The 20230-nt window shown below is 51.4% G+C and overlaps 1 protein-coding gene across 1 annotated transcript; it reads right to left on the reverse strand.

The window, feature by feature from the left end:
* Positions 1-16056: 16056 nt before the first annotated feature.
* LOC142596878 (achaete-scute homolog 1a-like) lies at positions 16057-16710 on the reverse strand. Its single transcript, XM_075727338.1, has one exon. It carries the CDS (start codon positions 16708-16710, stop codon positions 16057-16059), a length of 654 nt encoding a protein of 217 aa, XP_075583453.1.
* Between the last annotated feature and the right edge of the window lie 3520 nt (positions 16711-20230).

The following is a 20230-nucleotide window of genomic DNA, read 5'->3' on the forward strand; positions in this document are numbered from 1 at the left end:
CTCCTGCTGCCTTTGCTTCACTCCTTTAGTCAGGAGGAGTGTTTTTTTTCACACAGGCCAATGATCCTTCTGCAGCAGCAGGTTTTTGCCTCTTTGAGAGGCAATATCTTCTAGCTACTGATGAGCTCTTGCCGTCCTGCGTAACTTCTGCTTTGGGGCTGATAACCACAGGCTAGCAGAGCACCACCGAAAGGTTGTTGACCCCGATCTAGTCCATCCCTTTGCCCTGAAGGCAGTGTCAGCTACACAACCATTCATAGATTAATAGACTTAAGTGCACAGCAGCACTATCATGGCTGCACAGCAATGTGGTCACAGCTGATTTTATTTATTTATGTATGTATTTGAGGCAATGATCAGATAAAAACCTACAAAACAGTAGGACCTCCATGGTCTATCACTGTGGGTTGGCTCTTGGCATAAGGGTGAAAGCCCCTATACAGAGGGGGGAGGGTAAATGCTGCTTTGCTTAAATGTGTTCATAGCCAGAGGTTTCTGACCCCTTCCCATCAGCAGGAAACCATGACAGCTCTGAGCCTTCAAGTTACATATTGTGTATTTCCTATTTGTGTTCAGTATTAAAAATGTTTCTTTAAACAAGCACTAACATGTTGGGCTTTGAAGCCAGAGCGGGAGGAGGTTGCTGTTGCCTACAGTGGGATCAGAGGAAGCCCTTCTTCCCAAATGGTTTGGAGACATCTTGGTCTTCGCTCTGGACATAGTCTAATGTGTGATGTATTTGCTTAAGCCTGGATGCAGAGAAGCACTTACACTTGTACTTAAATCTGGAACCGTGAAGGCTTTCCAAAATCAGGGTCTCAGTGAATTACTTAAAAGACTAAGAGATACCTTTCATTATGAGGGTACAATATTATTATGAAGGTTCAGTGTTAGCACAGTGGAGCTCCATCCTTGTTTAAAGCTTCCAGGCACTTCCATAGTAGTAATAGTAATAATAATAATAATAATAATGATAATATGATGTACAGGATGGATCTGCGCAGTGCCTTCCAGTTCCTCTGCTCTCAAGCCAGACAAAAAGGAAACTAAAACTGAATGAGTCATTAAAGTGAATGTGACTGCTGTGAACTAATACCAGAAATCTTTCAGTTATGACTGAACTATTTGGGCTGCATCTAGTAATTAATAATGGAAACAGGAACATATTTAGATTATTCTGTAACTATTTTTCATAAGATAGCTGATGTCTTTCTGAAAGACAGACTCCATCTGTAGCTCTGTCCTCACTTTTCCTTTTTGCATTTATTTTTATTGAAAACAACCTCACAAACAGGAACTATGGATTTTCCAAGATGACTCTCATCAGGACCCATGCTTTGAATGAAAAAAAGTTTATAAAGTGGTTATTCTACAGACAGCTCTTAACCAGATACAGATCCAGTTGAATCTATAAATAAGTCCTCATAACCTATTCCTATATGGAAACTGAAATGAAGACAAAGCTTTCACTTCAAAATCTGCTTAGATTTTCAGATTTTGTTTATGGCATAGGCTTCCAAAGATTAACTTTTCTCTTTCAAACTGCATTAATAGCATTAGGCCTCAATTAATCAGATTCAAAATTTGGAAACAAAGAAAGTATTTTGTCTGTATAATCACTGAAGGGCCATATACCAGGATCTTTTCTTACCAGCCTTTTTAATGATTATTTCAGTCCAGAATTTATTTTTTTAAAGGAACCACTGAAACCTAAGCTTTGAATTTTGTAAATGAGCCTGCTGCCCAACGCACTTCTCAGCAAGATAAGGGCAGAATGGCATTTGCAGAAATGCTTAGCTATCTCTCTAACAATCCTGCTTGGTTGTGGGCCCCTTGGTAACAGCTTGGCAAATCTGCAAAAGGAATGCGACTATATAGTTTGTGTGTGGATTGTTGAGTCATTATAGCCTCCAAATTGCACAGCAGATCATTAATCATAGGCCAAGATAGGCAATCACTGCAGAAACCTGATGAAAAGGCTCCAGAATAATGCCTGCTAAATCATGTTTAACATGCAGACCTTGCCTGTGCAGATATGGAAAGGGGGAGGTAAGGAAAAAAATCATTCCCCTTTTAGGAAAGAAAACTTCTACTTATCTTTGATTTGCATTCAGCCCTCCCTCAATAGTCCTTAAGCCTGTTATTTAATTCATTTTGGTGCCAGGTCCCATCACAAAGCAAAAACCCTAACCAGGACCTATGCAGTCTATGACCTCCAAACCCCCTGTCTTTTCTTGTCAGTTCTATGTCATTTGTGCAGTTGAACTCCACCAATTTGAAATGCTGACCTCTTCCATAGACAACCTTATTCTCCTTGAGTGAAAGAAAGGGCCAAGGCCTACAAACCACTCAAGCGAGAGATGGCAAGAAAAGAGAAAAGTGGTTGACTCGTAAATCAATTTCCACAGCCCACCCAAAACCCACACAGACAATAACAACGGTATTTTTTAAAAGTTGTGTTGTTGTGGTTTTCTTCATTGAGCTCATTCTCTTTAGAGAAAGTTTTGCGCAAAGTAAAATTGTTTGTTCAGGGTGGAAAATTAGACTAGATCCTGCTCACAACCCACTTCAAATCAGGGTTTGTTTATATCAGACCTCCGTTCCCACCTGTCATCCCTGCAGAAAAGGAGTGCAGCCTCACAAACAGGTCTTTGTCCGTGCTGGAGGAGGTGACAATATCTAAAGAAAGAGAAACACTTGGGGCATAAACGCACACTCAGACCATACCATACCAGTATGCAAGAAGGGCAACGGTACCTGGCTTTGCGCAGCACAGCCTGCCCACATGGATGTAGCTGTGCAGCTCTGTCTGTGGGCCCCTGCAACCCCGCACTTTTGTCTGTGGCCTGTACCAAGCCCCTGGTGTGCAGTAAGCGGGGAAGGAACATGTGCATGTATGGGCTGCACCGAGCCAAGGACACACATTGTGCTGTAGAGACATGCAAGCAAGCATCCAGGCACACAAACCAGTTAGAAACCTGCCACCACACAGTGAGGTAAATTTTTAAAGACCCATATTTCACTCCCTGGGGGTCTGATTCTGTCTGTCTTACTCACTCGGGAAGGTTTTCTGCTCCTCAGGTGGTCTCACTGGATTCAATGATTGTGTCTTTGAAGAGCAGCTGCAGAAACTGCCTTGAGCACATCATGCCCCAGGCCCCCATCTCCACTAGCAGCTTTCCATTTTTCAGAGGCCTGGATCTGGCCATGCTGTTTCTTACTGGACAGTCACATCTTTGGGTTTAAGTCTGGGACATCCTTAAAGAGCATTACCCATCTTTCTAATGGGAAAGAGCACCCCTTCCCTGCCAGGCTGGTGTGACTCAGCCTTGCTCTTCCAGGATCATAATCCTCTGGAGCACTGGACGACTAGTTAGTCTCTGTCAGCAGAGGCAGGTCCAACCCTTAGGTTGCAGATAACAAATGAATCTCTTAAGATGTCTCATTGATTGGGGTTAGTTTTAAATGCACCCAAAGCTTACTGCCACTTAGAACGTATTTAGACAAGTCCATGGCAGAAAAAATCTCTGGGAGGAATTAAATGCAATAGCCCTGCCTTTGTCTCTGCACATTCTTGAGCCGTGCATCACTGAAGGTGGTATCACCATGTGCTACCTTTTTCTAATCTTTTTTCTTCAACCCCTGGCATTGGCCCTTTCTAGACTAGTCAAACCCTCCCTCCAGCTTCTCTTCCTTGAAACAGAATAATGGCATTTTGTGATCTAAAAATCCTTGATACCTTACAAGCAAAATCCAGTGTGATGTGTTGTTATGGATGCAAGAAAGTTACTCCACCAGAAGAGAGGTAGCTGCAATGGCAGACTAGCTCCTCCAAGGAACCTGGCCTATTGCATTGGATTTTCTCTAAATTGTTGTGAAAATGCTGATGGGATACAGTCAATGGGAGGGGTTCCTCATCTGGGAGAGCAGATGCTCCGAAGGAATCTGCCTGTCAAGCCTGCTCAGATGATGTGCCCCCATCGGGTCTGTGCCTGCTTGCCGTGGGGCTTACCGGCTCCAAGCCCTGGGGCAGAAGGGAGATTTGGAGCTGTTTATACCACTTGACCCTCCATCCAGATGACCTTCCATCATCTGGGGCCAGCTGATGCTAAGCAGTAAATTAAATTCAGTGGCATGCTGTCTCACTTCTCAATGGCGTTTTAGTGTGAGAGCTGGAGTCCATAGAGCAGGGCTCATTACACGCTGCTACAGCAGCTGGAGCTAAGGGGAGTGTCAAGCTCATTACCTTTTATAATACGCCCACCGATGGAGCTAGGTGTGCTGTAGATGGATTTATCGGAGGCCAGCACTTTTGTTTGGGGGTGAAGCACTGCGTTAATCTGACAGGCAAGACTCCACATTATGCAAAAGGAAGAATTCAACAGGAAACAGATGCATGTGGCTAAAAATAATCAATGTTTTCACAGCCCGCACCTCTGAGTTCAGCAGTATCTGTAGCAGTTAAAAGGACATATTCTCTCCTTCCTCATCTATTTTCCTTGGCAAACCAAGGCTTATGGTGAGCAGTTTGCAAAGTTTCACCCCAATTCAATGAAATCCTTATAAGTTACCAAAGTTTTCAGCAATAATTTTCTTGGCTTGCTTAGTCAGGTCTGTGTATGTCATTGTCTAGTCCAATAAATCAGAGAAGATTTTGCTCCTGAAAGTCTGAAGTAATGCACCAAATCCTGTGTTTGACTATGTTTATTAGTATTACAGCACACACTTCCACGCAAAGCTGACCTTTCAACACCATTTTGTTTGGAGTGCAGTGCAACATATTTCAATAATCCACGTGCATTTGACTAATTCACCATACTCCATGAAAAAAAAAAAAAAGTGACATGCCTGTAAGGGAGAGAAAATGGCAAAACTAGAGAAGAAAACTGGCCGTGTCCAGACCACTCGGACATATCATTTAATGCATATCTTGCATCTGTCCATTAATATCTAGATCTTTTTGGAAAAAAGGACCTCAGATGTATAATGATGATGAAGTCAGAAGAACAGGCTCTGCAGAGAGTCCTTGCTGGCTACTGTCCATGCAGTAGAGCAGTGGACAGCTGAACTGGCAAATTCAAGAATAACCCATTTGTCATTGCAGACTGTCTTCCTGGGAGCTTCGTTGCTTAAGATCCTGAAGGATAAGAGACTGTTTCTGAACTTCTGATCTCATTAGTACTTATTGATTAAGGCCACCAGGTTCCCAATGGTGTGCAATGTCTCTGCTATAGGATAAGGAATAGTTTGCAGAGCTCGGAGAAGGTGGACTTAAGTGGATGCACTGACATTGTAAACCTTGTCCTTTCTGTGCCCCTTGATTCATATTTCACACATCCCTGTTAGAAGAAGTAGGCTGTTGTATGGTAGGTGGGAGCCTTGCACAGGTCCATCACTGAGGTAGCCAATTTTAATTTCCTGTTTTCTTAGATAGGGAGATGGCAAGGATATGTGTGTGTTGTCTCAATTACAGCAGTAGCAGCTAGCAGGCATGCATTTAACAGTGGTGTTAATAAGGCACATGCTCCTGGTTGTGTCTCACAGAAGTAGTTGTGCAGCCCTTGCTTCTTTTCATGCTGTGGTGGCATCTGGCACAGCTAGATCCTTGTTTGGGTTATTTAATTGCTTCTTTGCCTGCCTTATGCAAACTACATTTGTAGCTGGGTCTGACGTGGGCTTTTGGGCACTCGGACCCATGACTGCGCTGCATTTAGTAAGCACTCTGCTCTGTCCTGTAGGCAGTATTTCACATAGTCACCCAGTGACTTTATTCAGTTCGCTGGTCCTCAACGTTATTGTCACTCTGCATCATTTACCAATACAATTTTCACAAACAAAATTAGTCACTGCAATGTAGGTGTATGGAAGCTGTCCCACTCTGGAAGGATTCATTAAAATTCCCATAATAGTCTCCTTGTCAGGACTCTTGCCTGCTGTCTGGGAAGTATTTCAACAAGTCTGTCCTACTGTTGTGTTAATTAAACATTGTTCTATTTATAAATGCTCCATTGGTCAGTAGCAGTTCCACACACACAGAGCGAGAAGCAGTAGTGGTAACTAAAAGTGATGTGCCAAGAAGACAGGATTTGGCCATGCAGAGGAGCCAAGAGCCAACCCAGACTGAGCAGAGTGCCCCTCGTGGACCTGTCATTGTCCTCATCACCTGCCCCTGCAGCCGCGGTGGTCTTCTGACAAGAAACTTTGGAGCAGGGGAGGAAGGGACGAGGTTTGCTCACTGCTTCTGCCAGAAGCTATTTTGTTTCTGCTTGTCCATACATCGTAAACCTTTCACAGTGACTGCCACCGAGTGTTGTAGCAGGTAAAAATATATCGAGGTCCAGAAAGGGAACAGGTGGGTGAATGGAGGATGGAGCCATCAGTGGGTATTAAAGATGGGCAAGTGCAGCCTTCAAACCAGTGCTCAACTGCGGGAAGCCGGGAGGCTGCACAGCCCAGGGGAGGCTTACTCCTTCTGTGCTGGTCTCACATTGCCACCAGCCTCCTCTGCAAGCCACTCGCACAAATACATCTCTCTTCTGACGTATGTGTGGACATGAGGAGAGCGAACCGTGAGGAGCCCCAGAGTGTTGCTCACTGCTCCAGGATCACCTCCTGGGGGTGGCACTGCCTGGGTTTAGGGCATGTCTGCCCGGTGCTGCGCTTTCTGCATGCTCCTGTTTTGCTCATCAGCAGCCCTGCTCTGTGCTGACGTCCTGCCCAGCAGCACATGGCACGGCTGTGTGGTAGGGAGCCTCTCTCCCTTTTGTCATTACTGTGACTTTCTACCATAGCATCCTGTGATACTGCAGGTCCATGGTGTCCCTCTTCTCCACAGGTGGGGGCAATTGCCAGTGTTATTAACCATCTCCTACAGGATCCCTGGCGTCAGAGACAGGAGAAGTTGGCCACCATCCCTACCAGAAGGCCCATAAGAGGCAGAACACAAATCTTTGGTGAAACCCAGCGGAATTTAGAATTCAGGTGGGTAGTGTTTGCAATGAGATGCTTCTGAAAGTCATGTCTGTGCTTTCTTCTTGATTTTCTGGTCTCCTCCTACCCTACACTTGTTCTCGATATACTATGCCGGTGAGGGATGTGAGTGTCTGGATGAAGACGTATGCAAATAGGTGCTTACCCTGGTAGCTGGTTCAGGGTGTAACTCTCGAGCTGCTGCAGCCCCAGAAATGAGAAGCAATGGAGGCTAAAGAGGAGGCCAAAGTAGTGGAGGAGAAGGAAGCAAAAGTTTGACAGCAGAAAGCGTAAAGTGCTGCCAGGCTCACCAATAGACATACATCTGTCTAGAACCTTACCTACGTGCTCAATTCCAGCTTCAAATCATTGAGCATGCAAAATCTGTAAGAAACACATAAAACATTGGGGTTCATCTGAGCAGCAACACAGCCAGTGAAAGATGTGAGAAAGAAGCTGAGCTTCTCTCTTATTTTTTTTGGAGGTACCTCAAGTTTGAGAGGATATGAAACACTGTAAATCTCCTTGTGAGGTCAGGGCCCAGAGTTGGGCAGACCAACACGATGTGCATTATAGTAACCTAAAAATGTGGTTTGCTATGAAAGTTCAAACAGGATGAAGCAAATTGCGTCCCACTGCCTATTCTTCAGCCTCTTGGGTCAGCAGCTCCAAATGCAGTTTGTATGGCGTGGAGGAATATGTGCAGACACTGATTAGGAACTTCAAGTAAAAGTCTCACGACTTTGAAGAACACCCTTCATCTGAAAGTCTCAGGGGGTCATTAATAACCAGTGACCCTTTGCTTGTAGACTAACAGTCTGACATTATCCCATTTATTGTGTGAAAGCTATTGCTGTCCCACAGTGACACAGTAGTGGATGTGGGAGACACTGTAGGTTTCGTGTTGACTGGTTATACCATCGTTTGCTGGTGTACCTACCTTCAGAGATGTAAAAGCACAGTGAGGCATTTAAGCATGTGCTTAAATGTAACTGACCCTTAAGCAGGCAGGCTGGCCTCCTGCCTTGCTCAGGGAAACCCTCCATCACCCTCTTGCAGGCCCTTGGCAAAGCAGGGTGGGGAACCTCTCGACGCTATTGCCCGGGACGTGTTTGTCCTGGTTATGATGCAGGACTTTGCTCTCCCGCGCTGTCAGTCAGGCGCCTTTCAGGAGCACCGCGTTCACTTCTCTGAGTGCACACGTGAATTATTTGTTTACTCAATAACAAATCAAACAAATTCCCTTTCCTATTCAAAGCAAACCGCAATGATAAGAGCAGGCTGATTTCCAATATTATTAGCGCCGATTAATGTCTTCCCTTCACTTGACTGCCTTTATTTCACATACAGGTGGCTTTTTTTTTTCTTTTTTCTTCTTCTTTTTTTTTCATTTAGAAATGTCATCGCCACTTAATTAGCAATGTGTTGTTACCTGAAAGTAAAAGCAAGCCTATCTTAGGCCATATGGCAGGGTTTTAATCTGCATTGTCATGGTATAATCCTGTTGAAATGGCTTCCCTTTTCAGTCAAAACTGCATTTCACACTTTACTAATATGGGGCTTTTCCTTTCCTGTTCCAGAGTAATATAGCCCTGCCGGTGCAGCAAGTGCAAATTAAAATAGCTCACAGGTCCAACCAGCAGCAGGAGGGGAGAGAGAGTGAGAGAGTGGCGTGGCTGGGGGGGAGGGAGGAGGACCCCATCCCAAAAGGGGAACACGTGCTCTTTCTGTGATCTGCTTCTGTGAAATTGGACCAAACGAGTTTGAGTTCCATTTCAGAAGACAATCGCCACCCCTGTCACAAAGGCCTGGACTATGCCACCAGGGCTGGTTATAAGGGTCTGTGATTTTTACCTTTCCTTCCCCAGTGCTATTGGGAACCCCACATCAGGAGTTTATAAAAGCAGAAAGCAAGAAAGCAACGTGTTGCTGCATATTAGGAGAGAACAGCAGAAAATTTGGGCAACTCGAATGCTGCAGTTGTTTACAAGGTCTAAGAGAGGGCTGAAACACACGGCCTGGTGGATGACATTTTCACAGGAATTTTGCTCCCGGGCAGCTTCCAGGTAACATATGGGACAACATACAGATGATTGCTCTGATGTTTTAGGGAAAGTGAAGCTCTTCTGTGAAAAAAACATAACCGTCCCTTTTTGGCATGGTAGGTGAAGAGTACAAACAGGATTGAATCCTGTTCACAATGGGATGAAAGGAAACATGGATTATCCATCCCCCAGAAAAATAAACCAGACTATTAATATGCACTGGCTCTTCCCACAGCACTTTTCACTTTTCTGGAGCAGTGACCCCCTTGGTCTTTCCAGCTTTCTCACTTTCTCCCAATGCTGCATGTCCACAGGCACCTCTAAGGAACTACCCATGGTCTCTGTTTAACATTTGTGGATATCAGGCTAAAATAGATTGAGACAGGACCAAATCATACCCAGCAACAAATCTGGATAGCTTCAGTCCAAGATCAATGCGTTGTCACAAAAACCAGCTTTCCCTTAGTTGCCCTTCCTGGCATTTTTACCCAACCTCTCCCCTTGTAATTAGTACAGCAAGTTCCAGGTAGCTGGGTAGAGAGAGAAGAGGGACCTCGTCAAACTTCTCCCCTCGCCTACTGGTTGCTTGTGTTTGCTCAGGACAAAAGTGTCAGAGCCAATGAAAGTCCCAGCGCTCAGTGGGGCTCTTCCTTTCCTCACCTCCTCCTGGGGACAGATCTGGCTCCAAAGCTGCAGGAAATGCCTGCCTTCTCTGAAGGGGGGCAGCAAGCACCATATTGCCTGGATGCACTGTGCTGCTCCAGGGTGTGTGTGGGATGGAGGGCTGGGGCCTCCTTCCCCATGGAATACGTGGGAATCACGCAGCTCCCTTACCATGGGCAAAGTCTGACTTGTCTGTCTTTCACATGTCGTCTGAGCTGTGTTGCTGTGTTCCTTTACTGATATAACCCGCTAGAACACCTCAGATGATGTTTGGAGATACTCCTTTTTCTTTAGTCACTTCATATTTTACTTTTTCAATCCACATGCGAATATTACAATACACAGCAGTACTCCCCCCTGCTCATCTCCCTCCCTCCCCCCCAGCAAAAGGCTGGCTATACAAGCTGCACAGTACTGATGTGGTCCTTATCAGATATTAAATATATATGTGTTTGCAAGGGGTCAACAAAAGCAACAAGGGCAAAAAAAAAAAAAAGGATTCAAGTGGTGGGTCTGAGGTTTTGCTTACAGTAAGAAAAGGAACAGAGTTCTCTTGTAATTTAGATACTTGGGAAAAATCTATGCTTTGGCCAGGAAAGTCAAAGCTTAGATGTTCACTTACAGACAGTACAAGGGAGGCTTTAAATAGTTTGGCGTCCTTGTCAGTAGGTATTTCCCTAGGGGAAAGAACTCGAGCATGTGTGTCCAGGTAGTTAAAGCGATAAATTTGAGGGAGCAGAAAGCAAAAGGCAGCAACAGCTCTGCCCTGCTGCTGTTTGGCCAGGCATCTCACTTGTGCTTTGCAGGATGGATGCAGCAAAGGATTGAAGATGCAGAGAGACAGTGTGAGTGCGTGTGATGGTCCCGAGAGAAAATGTAATTCTGGAGCATGAAACAGAGGGAGAAATATCAAGAGTGAATATCCAGCTGCAGGTCCTTTCCCCTTCTTTTTCTGTCTTTTGGATGAACTGCAAAGCCGAGGGGGGCTGTTAACAGCCTGGGCCTGTCCATTTGTCTCTCTCTCTACTTCTCTGTCCCTAACCCCCCCTCCCTCTCCCCTCCTGCAGCTCCAGAGGGTGGAGGTGCGATTCGCTATGCCAGTTTTTTATTTCCAGCACGCTTGACAGGCTGGGCGAGGAAGGCGTTAATGTTTTCTGACAGGCCCCCTCTAATTGTTGGAGCTTTTCTTCTCTGCCTTTTCTGTGAAATTCTGACTTAGGCGAGCAGCATAACAAAATGCTCTGGCATTGAAATGTGCGCTTGCACTACACTGGGCTCGGGGAAACAGCATTATTCATGAAGATTTTCAGCTGTTTTTGTCTTTTAACTAACCTTTGAGTTTGATCAGAGGCTAGCCGGGCTCCCTTTCTCAAAAGGCGGTCTTGGCAACCCGACAATGGAGCCAAACTGTTTTCCCTGTTAAAGAGATAACTATGCCGTTGAGTTGGTACATGGGGGAAATTAATCTTCGGGCGCATACAAATGATAGCTTTACCTCGGTCTGCAATCGCCTGCATGGGATTATTAATAGGACGGGGGTAAGGAGCAGGAGAAATTCAGTCTGGGGCAGGGAACTTTTAAAAAAAAAAAAAAAAAATCCCAACCCCAAACCCATCATCCCTTTTGCTTGCATAAAGCCTGCGATTGATTCCTCACCACTTGCCTTTTGCAGCAGGAATTAGCCCTGCATTGTGCGGCCTGACACGCTAAAAGCGAGCTCGCTTGGGAGCAAGAAGTTGCTGTGCGCCGGGACGGAGCAGGGACGGGGGGGACGGGGTTGGGGGGGGGGGGTGCGCTTCTCCCCACTCCCCTTTCCAAGAGGCGACAAGGGGGGGGGACACAGGATCCCCCCCCCACACACACACACTTCAAGGCGAGCTAATCCCTGAATGCACTGAGTAATACGCGCTGCATTACGGAGCCGCGCTCAGCGGCGAACCGGGGGCGTCCCCCGGGCCGCGGCCGCCCCCGCCTCGCCTTGGGCAGGTGCCCGCTCTCCTCGCGCGCTGCCCGCCCCCCGCGGCCGCGCCCCGCGCAGGGAGACGCGGAGCGGGGCGGGGGGGGGCGCGGAGCCGAGCGGAGCCGAGCGGAGCGGGGCGGGCGGCAGCTGCGGCGGGCGCACGCCGCCCCCCACCCCGCCGGGCCCCCGCCGCGCCCCCGCCGCCGCCGCCGCAATAAAGGCCGAGGCGTGACACGCGCGGGGGCAGCGCTGCCCGCTGCCTGCCCGGCCCCCGCAGCCCCCCCCCCCCCCCCTTTGTGCCCCGGGGGGCCCGCACACAAAAGGCAGGACCTGCGCCGCGGGGACGGGGGGAGAGGAAAAAAAAGAAGGAATTAAGGGAAAGGGGGGGGGGGGGGGGGGGGCGGGACACGACACGGCACACAAGCAAACGAAAAAAAAAAATTAAAAATAAAAAAAAAAAAAAAGGAAAAAGAGTAGGAAAAAGTTTTAAAAAAGGGGGAAAAGCGCCCCAGGCTCCCCAAAGCCCGGTGCTTGCGGGGCTGGGTGCGGGTCGGCGCCTCTCTCCGAGAGGAAGGCGGGAGAGCCCGTGGGGGCAAGGGGAGGCTCTCCCGCGTGCCCGCGCCTCTTCTGGGGTGCAGGGCCGGGGGTGCCTCCCCCTCCCCTCTTACCTGAGCGCCCTGAGAGCGGGGATGGGGAGGGGGGGGCGGAGGCTCCGCGGGGCCGGCGCTGGTCCCGCGCCCGGGAAAAAGTTTGGGCAGCGGAGGGGACAGGGAGGGAGAGCGAGGGGAAAACCCACGCCGCGGGGAGCCCCCCCCCCCCCGGCTCCGCGGGCGCGGACATCGCGGGGGGGGGGGGGGCAGTGCTGCCCACCTCCGCGGCCCAACGCTGCTTCCCCGGCTCTGCCCGAGGGTCTTGATTTGGGGCGGGGGAAGAAAACTCGGGGAGAGGCATTTGTTAACGGGACGCTTTCCCAGCATTACGGTAAATAAATACACAGGTAAATAAATTAAGAAATCCGTGGGCCGGCAATCTCCATCTGCATCCCTCCCCTGTTTCTCTACCACCACTACCCGCCCCCCCCTTCCCCCCAAAGCCCTGAGTAGCTCTAAAACTTATACTGCGCCCAAAGAAGTCCCTGATTTATGGAGTTTACTAATGCTAACTGAATACTGTCTGTCAGGCAGCGCTGAAAGGCTCTCCGCACTAATACAAGAAAAGGCTTTGTGTTGCTAAGCGATTAGAGCAGATGTAATGAGATTTACCCCAATCCTGCTTTGCCCTTTCCCTATCTTCAGTAAAATTGTGTGTGTGTGTTTTCTTTCTTTCTTTCTTTCGGGAGGGGGCTGAGGGGAAAAGGGAGGGAGGAGGTGGTGAATTTCTGAGCCTGCCTTATACATTGTAGCGAACAACAGCGTAACTTTGCCTTTAGTTTAATGAGTCTGGATATTTACTATTCAGAAGTGAGCAAAAAAGAACACCTGTCTACACAAGGAAGAGAAATTTCGCCTTTGTAACAGAATGAAACATTATCCTAATGTTATATTCATAGCTATAAATTACTCGCTACACTTTCTTTGCATACCTTATCTGTACACTTGCAAAAGTGGGTAAATAAAAAAGGAGATGCTGTAAAGGGAGAGCGGATGGAGGCATATAACGGTTATTATTTTCATAACTAAACATTAGTTCCACGAGCGGTTAAAACAATGAGTGTTTGTGCCGAAGTAATGAGGGATTTCGTGACCCCAGCGTGTCCCGTCCCCGTCCCCCCGCCCCCGATTAAATCACTTATTGATCATTTCAGGGCGTGGGGGGAGGAGGTGAAGGGCAAATGTGTGTGTACTCTTAAAGCGATGCAGAAAGGACTATACACCGATACGCACACGTATATATGTGCATCTACGCGTATGCGTGTGTGCGTACATATAGAGTTACACATACATACACACAGAGAGAGAAAATCGCGGGGTGCCCCACCGAAGTTTTCCCCTCCTCTTTTTTAAAAATAGCGCATCCCTCACAACTCAACGGCACATTTGTAGCTGTTGAGGGGGCTAGATTTTTTTTAACTCCGTACAACACACTGGCTCTCCCCGGTCTTTGTTGGTTTTGGTTTTCTTTTTTTTTTTTTTTCTTTTTTTTTTTTTTTGTAAGATGCATTTTGCGCTTTGCTTTCCGCTTGGCTTAGTGCACGCAAACTGAATTTGCAAGTGATGCAGGAGCCAGGCGAAAAGGAGAAGGCGAATTCTGGTCACGTCCTTGCTAACTGACAACAAGCAGGCTAGCCAAAAAAAAAAAAAAAAAAAAAAAAAAAAAAAAAAAGGGGGGGGGTAGTCCAATTGCTTTTTGAGTCTTGGTAATTGGGTACTTTTACAGGCAGATCACGCTATTTGGGTAGAATAACAAGCTTAGAAAGACCAGTGTCTCTAAGCTGCCACCCATTTCTACTACTTTATTTATTTATTAATTTTATCTCCCTTCTCCTCTCGCTTCCCGTCTTTCCCCGACGGTTTTATTTATCCAGCCGCCACCTTTGCGGAGGCAACACAGCAGCCCGTGTTTTCGGTGGCGGCGGCTGTGCCTTCCCCCCCTCCCCCCGCCCCGTGTTTTTCTGCCCCGTTGGGTCAGAGCCGCGGAGGACAGGGTCACACCGCCGAAAGGCGGGATGGAGCGCCCTCTCTTTTTAGGACTTGGGCTTTTGGGGGAATTCTTTAATGTGCAGTGATTTCAGGAAGGACAATGCAATCATTAATCATCCCCTCGCCTTTTGGGCTGGATACACATTTGCAACACAGAAGGGCAAGAAAACAATGGTGATACCGCTAGATCTTTGCATATTTATATAGAGATAGATAAAGATATATATGTTACATCCATCAGATACAAACACTTCATATGCAACTCAGCTCCGGCATAACATCATTTGACATTTTTTGTCCTTACATTCATTGTTGTCAACGGCAGAAAGAAAAAAAACAAATTGCATGCAGTAGGCAGCCGATCATTTTAATTAAAAAAAGTTTTATTATGAAACTAGTTTGTATAAAACAGGGTTATACAGGACCTTTGTAAGTTTGTAATAAAACAGTAAGAAAAGGCAGTGGCATAGGGGTTGGTTTTTTTGTTTGTTTGCTTGTGTTTTTTTTTTTTTTTTTTTCCAAAAGGCAGCATATAAAAACAAATGGCTACCATTTTGCGTTTGGACAATAGCTGCATAAACTTTGTTCACTCTGAACTTTGTTTAATAACATTATTAATACATTAACAAAGTTTCTATAAAGTAAGACACGTTGGTGCTAAAGTACATCTGGAGGAAATCCAAGTCCTTTACAAAACCACGTACAAAAATGGCAGTTGTAAGGTAACGTCGACTACAAGTCTAAACATGAAGAGGTAATAAGCATTACATATTAAAAAAAGTATCAAGATATACACATTTTAAACCATTTGTACAAAACCTCTATAAATCTCTCTCTCTCTTATGTACAAAAATAGCTTAATATATCCCCAAACTGGTTAGGGTAGATACAAATAGATTTTCTTATAATAAAAAAATTCACAAAAAAAAAAAAAATTGGAAGCATTCTATGATGGAAACGAGAGGAAAAGCTCGGAGCGAGGGGAGGGAGAGGCGAAGGCAGGGGGAGGTGGGGGGGAGACGGGACTCCGGGGGCTTCTTTGAGTACAGCATAGCTTAATTTCAACATCTCCACAAACATCGGGGAACTAACTTTGTCCACAGAGCGATGAGCGCCAGTCTCTGAAGGGCCGCGGCGGCGGGGCTGCCTTTCGGCCGGGGAGGAGGCAGAGCCCCTCCGCAGGCCGAGGAGCCGCAGCGCCCTTCCCCGTGGCCCGGGGCGGGGGCGGCCCGGCCGGGGCGGCCGCGGCTCCCCCGCGGGACACCCCCTCCGCCGGGGCGCAGTCCGTGGCGGCGCGACCGAGCGCAAAGGCCGGCCGGGCTCCGGGGCTGGGGGCGGCCGCCCGACCGCCCCCGCGGCGCGCAGCGCTGTGCCCGCCCGCCGAGGGACGCGCCCGCACCGCCCTCCGACGGCGGGGGAGAGGGAAACGCAACAGGTCCTTTTTTTTTTTTTTTTTTTCTGGGTGGATTTTTGTCTGTCTTTCTCTGTGTGATATATTTTGTTTGGGTTTTTGTTTTGTTTTGTTTTTCCCTTTTGCAACTGTCCTGTAACAATAAAAGAGAGAGGAGATCAGAGCCGCGCCGGGACCAGCGCAGCGCCGGGCTGCCGGAGCCGCTCGTAAGTACCGCGGGGCACCCCGGCTGCGCGACCCCTCCGCCGGCGGCTGCACCCCCCCCCCGCCGCCGCCCCCCGCCCCCCGTCCCCGGCCGCCCCCCGCCCCGCGGCGCCCCGGCCCTCCGCGGGCGCCGGTACCCACCTGCCGCGGGGGCCCGCCGGCGTTTCAGAACCAGCTGGTGAAGTCGAGCAGCTCCTGCTCCTCGGGGCTGAGCGGATCGTAGGAGCCCTCGTCGGAGGAGTAGGAGGAGACGGGGGAGCCCGCCATGGAGTTCATGTCGTGGGAGTAGCTGGGCGAGATGGTGGGCGAGAGGACGCCGGCCTGGAAGGCGGCGCTGACGGCGTCGTGCTCGTCGAGCAGCTGCTGCAGGGCGCGGATGTACTCGACGGCGGAGCGCAGCGTCTCCACTTTGCTCATCTTCTTGTTGGCGGCGCCGTTGGGGACGTGCTCCCGCAGGGTGGCGAAGCCCAGGTTCACCAGCTTCACCCGGTTGCGCTCCCGCTCGTTGCGCCGCGCCACGGCCGCCGGCTGCTGCTGCGGCAGGCTGTACCCGAAGCCGCTGAAGTTCAGCCGCCGCTTGCAGCGCATCAGCTCCGGCGAGGCCGAGCGCTGCCGTTTGGCGGCCCGCGGCGCCGGGGCCTTGCCGCCCGGAGAGGGCTGCCCGCCCGCCGGGCTCGGCTGCGGCGGCGGCGGCGGCGGCGGCGGCGGCCCCGGCGGGGCGGCGGCGGCGGCCACCGCCGCGGCGAAGAAGCAGGCCGGCTGCAGGAAGGGCGGCTGCCCGGCGCCGCTGGCCATCCTGGCGGGGCTGCCGCTGGCCATGGGCGCGGGGGCGTCCTGCGAGGCGGCGGCGCCCGAGCGGCGGCCGGTCCCCGTCCCCCCACCACCACCACCAAAAAAAAAAAAAAATTAAAAAGAGGGAAGGGGTAAAAAAAAAAAAAAAAAAAAAGAAAATTTGCGGCGTTCGCTTAAAAAGAAGGAGAGAGGCGAGGGAGGGCAGGGGGAAAGGGGCAGCGGCGACCAAAGGGAGCGGGCGGCGGAGCGGGCGGGCGGGCGGCCGGGGATGGCGGGCGGCTCTGCCCGCCCCCCTCCCTCTCGCCCTCCGTGCGGCGGCCGCGGGGAGGCTCGTGGCGCGCGCGTGTGCGCAGGCTGCTTTGCAAAGCCCCTTTTGCAAAAAAGTGGCTGGGGATTGTGTCTCTTATAAGGGGCGGACGGGGCTCGCCCCCCCCCCCCCCCCCTCCTCTGCTACACACACACACACACACACACACACACGCACGCACTCTCCCCCCGCCGCCCCCCCGCGCTCGCTCACTCACTCACACGCACACACGCACACACACACACACGCACGCACACTCTGCACCTTGCGCCTTCCACGCTCCCCGGCTTTGCCGCGAACGCCCGCGGAGCCCCGCCGCCTTTTCGGCACGGGGAGCGGGGGGGGGGGGCGCACACACCCGCGCGCACCCCCCCCCCACGCACACCCGCACACACACAGACACGCACGCCCCCCCCCCCCCCCCCCCGCCACTCCGTGCCGCGGCCCCCGGCGCACACGCGCTGGCCGCCGCGCGGCCCCGCCTCCCCCCGCCCCCCTCCGCCGCCCCCGCCCCCGCCCCGCCGCCCCCACCCCTCGCGGGTTTTGTTGTTGCAAGTGCGTGCGCCCGGCGCGTGCCGCGCTCCCGGCCCTGAGCAAACACCCGCGCCGGGGCGCCGCGCGGGGCGGCGGCGGCGGCGGGCGCGGCCCGACGGGGCGGGAGGCGGCGCGCGTGGGCCGCCGCGGGGGGGGGGCGGGAAGGAGGAGAGGGGGGGGCGAGAGTCGCGGCTCCGGGAGGGGGGGTGCGGGCGAAGAGGAAAGGGGGGGAGCCCTGCACGGGGAGGGGGGGGGGGTGCCCGAGCGCCCTTTGCTGCCGTGTCCGCCCCGCTCCCCGCGGAGGTGGGGTGCCGGCAGGTGCGGGCAGCCCCGGGAGGTGCGGGGCATCCTCTGCTCCGGCTGCCGCCGGGGCGCTGGCGGGCTGGGGGCGACCCCAGTGGCACCTGCCAGGGTTTGGAGGGGAGAGCCGCCGCGCGGGAAGCGCTGCCACGGAGGCGTCCGGCGGCGTGGGCAGGGGGGCCGGTGCGCGCCCGCGGGAGAAGCGCCCTGGCCAGCGCCGGGACGCGGCGTGTGCATGTGCGCAGGCAGGCGGGAAGGGAAACGTCTCCGTGTGCGGGACGGCGAAAGGGCGGTTTGTTCCTTGTCCCTGGGAAGCACCGGGATGCCCGCTGCCGCTCCTTTCGCTCGGCAGGTGCTGCGAGCCTGCGTCCCGTGGGTGTCCCGGGGGCTGCTCCCCTCAGCGCGGCGGAGCCGCGTGTGCTCGGCATCGCACACGCTCCTCGGGCGGCGTGATGGCTCTATTAGCTTGCGACGACGGCGGGTGAACGGGTGCGGGTGTTAGGAGGAGCGCTGCTCAGAGCCGCGGCGTGCGGGGCCTCGGGAGAAGTCACCCTGAGCTACCCCCTTGAAATGCTGCGTGCCGAGGGGCGAGCCTGTCTGGAGAGAAAGAATAAAACCCCCTTGGGTCCATCCACCGTGGACGGCACCCGGAAGGTCTGAGTGCCACGGTGCTGCCACCGGCCCGCGGGGAGGAGGTTTGTCTCAGAGGGCAGCATAAAGTCTGGGTGTGCTAAGCAGAGCGAGCCGATGTGGAGCCAGTTCTCCCTTTGCTGCCGGAGCCCATTTCCCAGGTCCCGCTGTCCGCTTGCTGGTCCCGTGGCACTCTCCAAGCCCCTGCTGCCTCCTGTGGCACCCTGCGAGGTGGGAGCACGTCACCACCTTTCCAAGCGGGCGATGGCATTTGCTTATGACTGGGGAGTCAGGATGGAGCGGGCCTGTGCAGGGGAAATTATCCCTGCTGCCAGGTGAATTCTCGCTTGCGGCTCGGGGCCAAATGTGGAAAAGCAGAGCCGAGGTGCTGAGAGCTTGAGGCTGGCGTGACTTGGTGGTCACACCGACCCTTGGGGCTGCGGGGGTGTGTGGGCAGCCTGGGAGACATGGTCAGGCTCAGCACCGGGGCACACTGGTGGCCCTGTTCTTGGCACGAGCAGCAGTGAGGACCCCGGCACGGCCTTCTCTCCCTGCCCTCCTGCCTTTCGTATATCCATGCATCTGTGCAACCTTTAACACATTTTCTGCCTTCAGCTCTGTCTCATCTCCACCTCTCTCTCCACCTCTGCACTCTGAAAATTGAGGTGTGTGCTCTCTCCCAAAAAAGAGCAGAGCCGTGGCGTGGCACTCTTGACACGGGTGAGATTATGGCTCTAGGAAGTGCTTGGCAAGTGGCTTTCATCCCCGGTGCTCACACCAGCCCTAAAACATGGAAGGAGGGGACCTGCACAGTCCCTCTTCAGGTTTCAGTGGAAGTGAGTGCAAAAATAACCCCTGCTCTGCTGCTGGCCTCAATTACAGTAGCCTGGAGCTGCAGAGATTGCTTCTGATCATCTGCCACTGGATCCCTGACCCTGGCTGGGCATGTGAGTTTAAACAGGGATAAGCAGCAATGTCGTATGGCAGAACCTTAATATGCACCTGCTAACTCGTCTTTCAGAAACTTTTAATGTGGCAGAATATGTATGATGAAAGAGGCGAAGCAGTTCTGTCTCGTCTAACCTCTATCGTATTTACTTCAGGGCCCTCTTCACTGGTCACTGAGTTTCTTTCTGATTTTTAGCCTACTGTCTCATTGCATGTGAAACCTGTTAAATTATTTTAACCTCTCCTGGGCAGGACAGCCAGACCTAAGCAGGATAAACCATTCATTTTTATTTTCTGTGTAGGGAGATCTCCCTCTTCGGTTCCAAGTCTTCTGGATGGTTTGTTCAACATCCCTTGTCTGACATCAGAATTCTCTGCACTGGAAATATTTGTTGCATCATCAGCTCCACGTTGTGACATCACAGGAGTGAAAGAACAGTAATGAACCAGCCCTGCGATTCGCATCCCAGTGTTTTGGGAAGCAGCCACAGAAACATCAAAATAACTGCGGCCCTGTAAACAATATATATATTTAAACAGAGAAATTCTTCTGGAGCTGCCCACTACCAGAACTGGCCTGGAAACACCACACAGGGAAATTCCTGCCTTTTTTCCCTGAAATGGCAGAATGAGACCGGAGTTTCTGGGTCCCTCCTTCTCGAGTCTCAGAGGGCTCTTAAAAAGGCAAAAGACGCAAGTCCCTGAGGTCACTGAGTGTAACTTGCATGTAATTTTGCCTCCGTGGCTCTATCCCTGCTCAGCTCTCCCAGCTCCGGGGCCTGGGGGGGATGAGGATGGAGAGCAGAGCCTTTGCCTCCTTTCGCCCCG

The sequence above is a fragment of the Pelecanus crispus genome, unplaced genomic scaffold (genome assembly GCF_030463565.1).
Source record: "Pelecanus crispus isolate bPelCri1 unplaced genomic scaffold, bPelCri1.pri SCAFFOLD_154, whole genome shotgun sequence".
Lineage (NCBI taxonomy): Eukaryota > Metazoa > Chordata > Aves > Pelecaniformes > Pelecanidae > Pelecanus > Pelecanus crispus.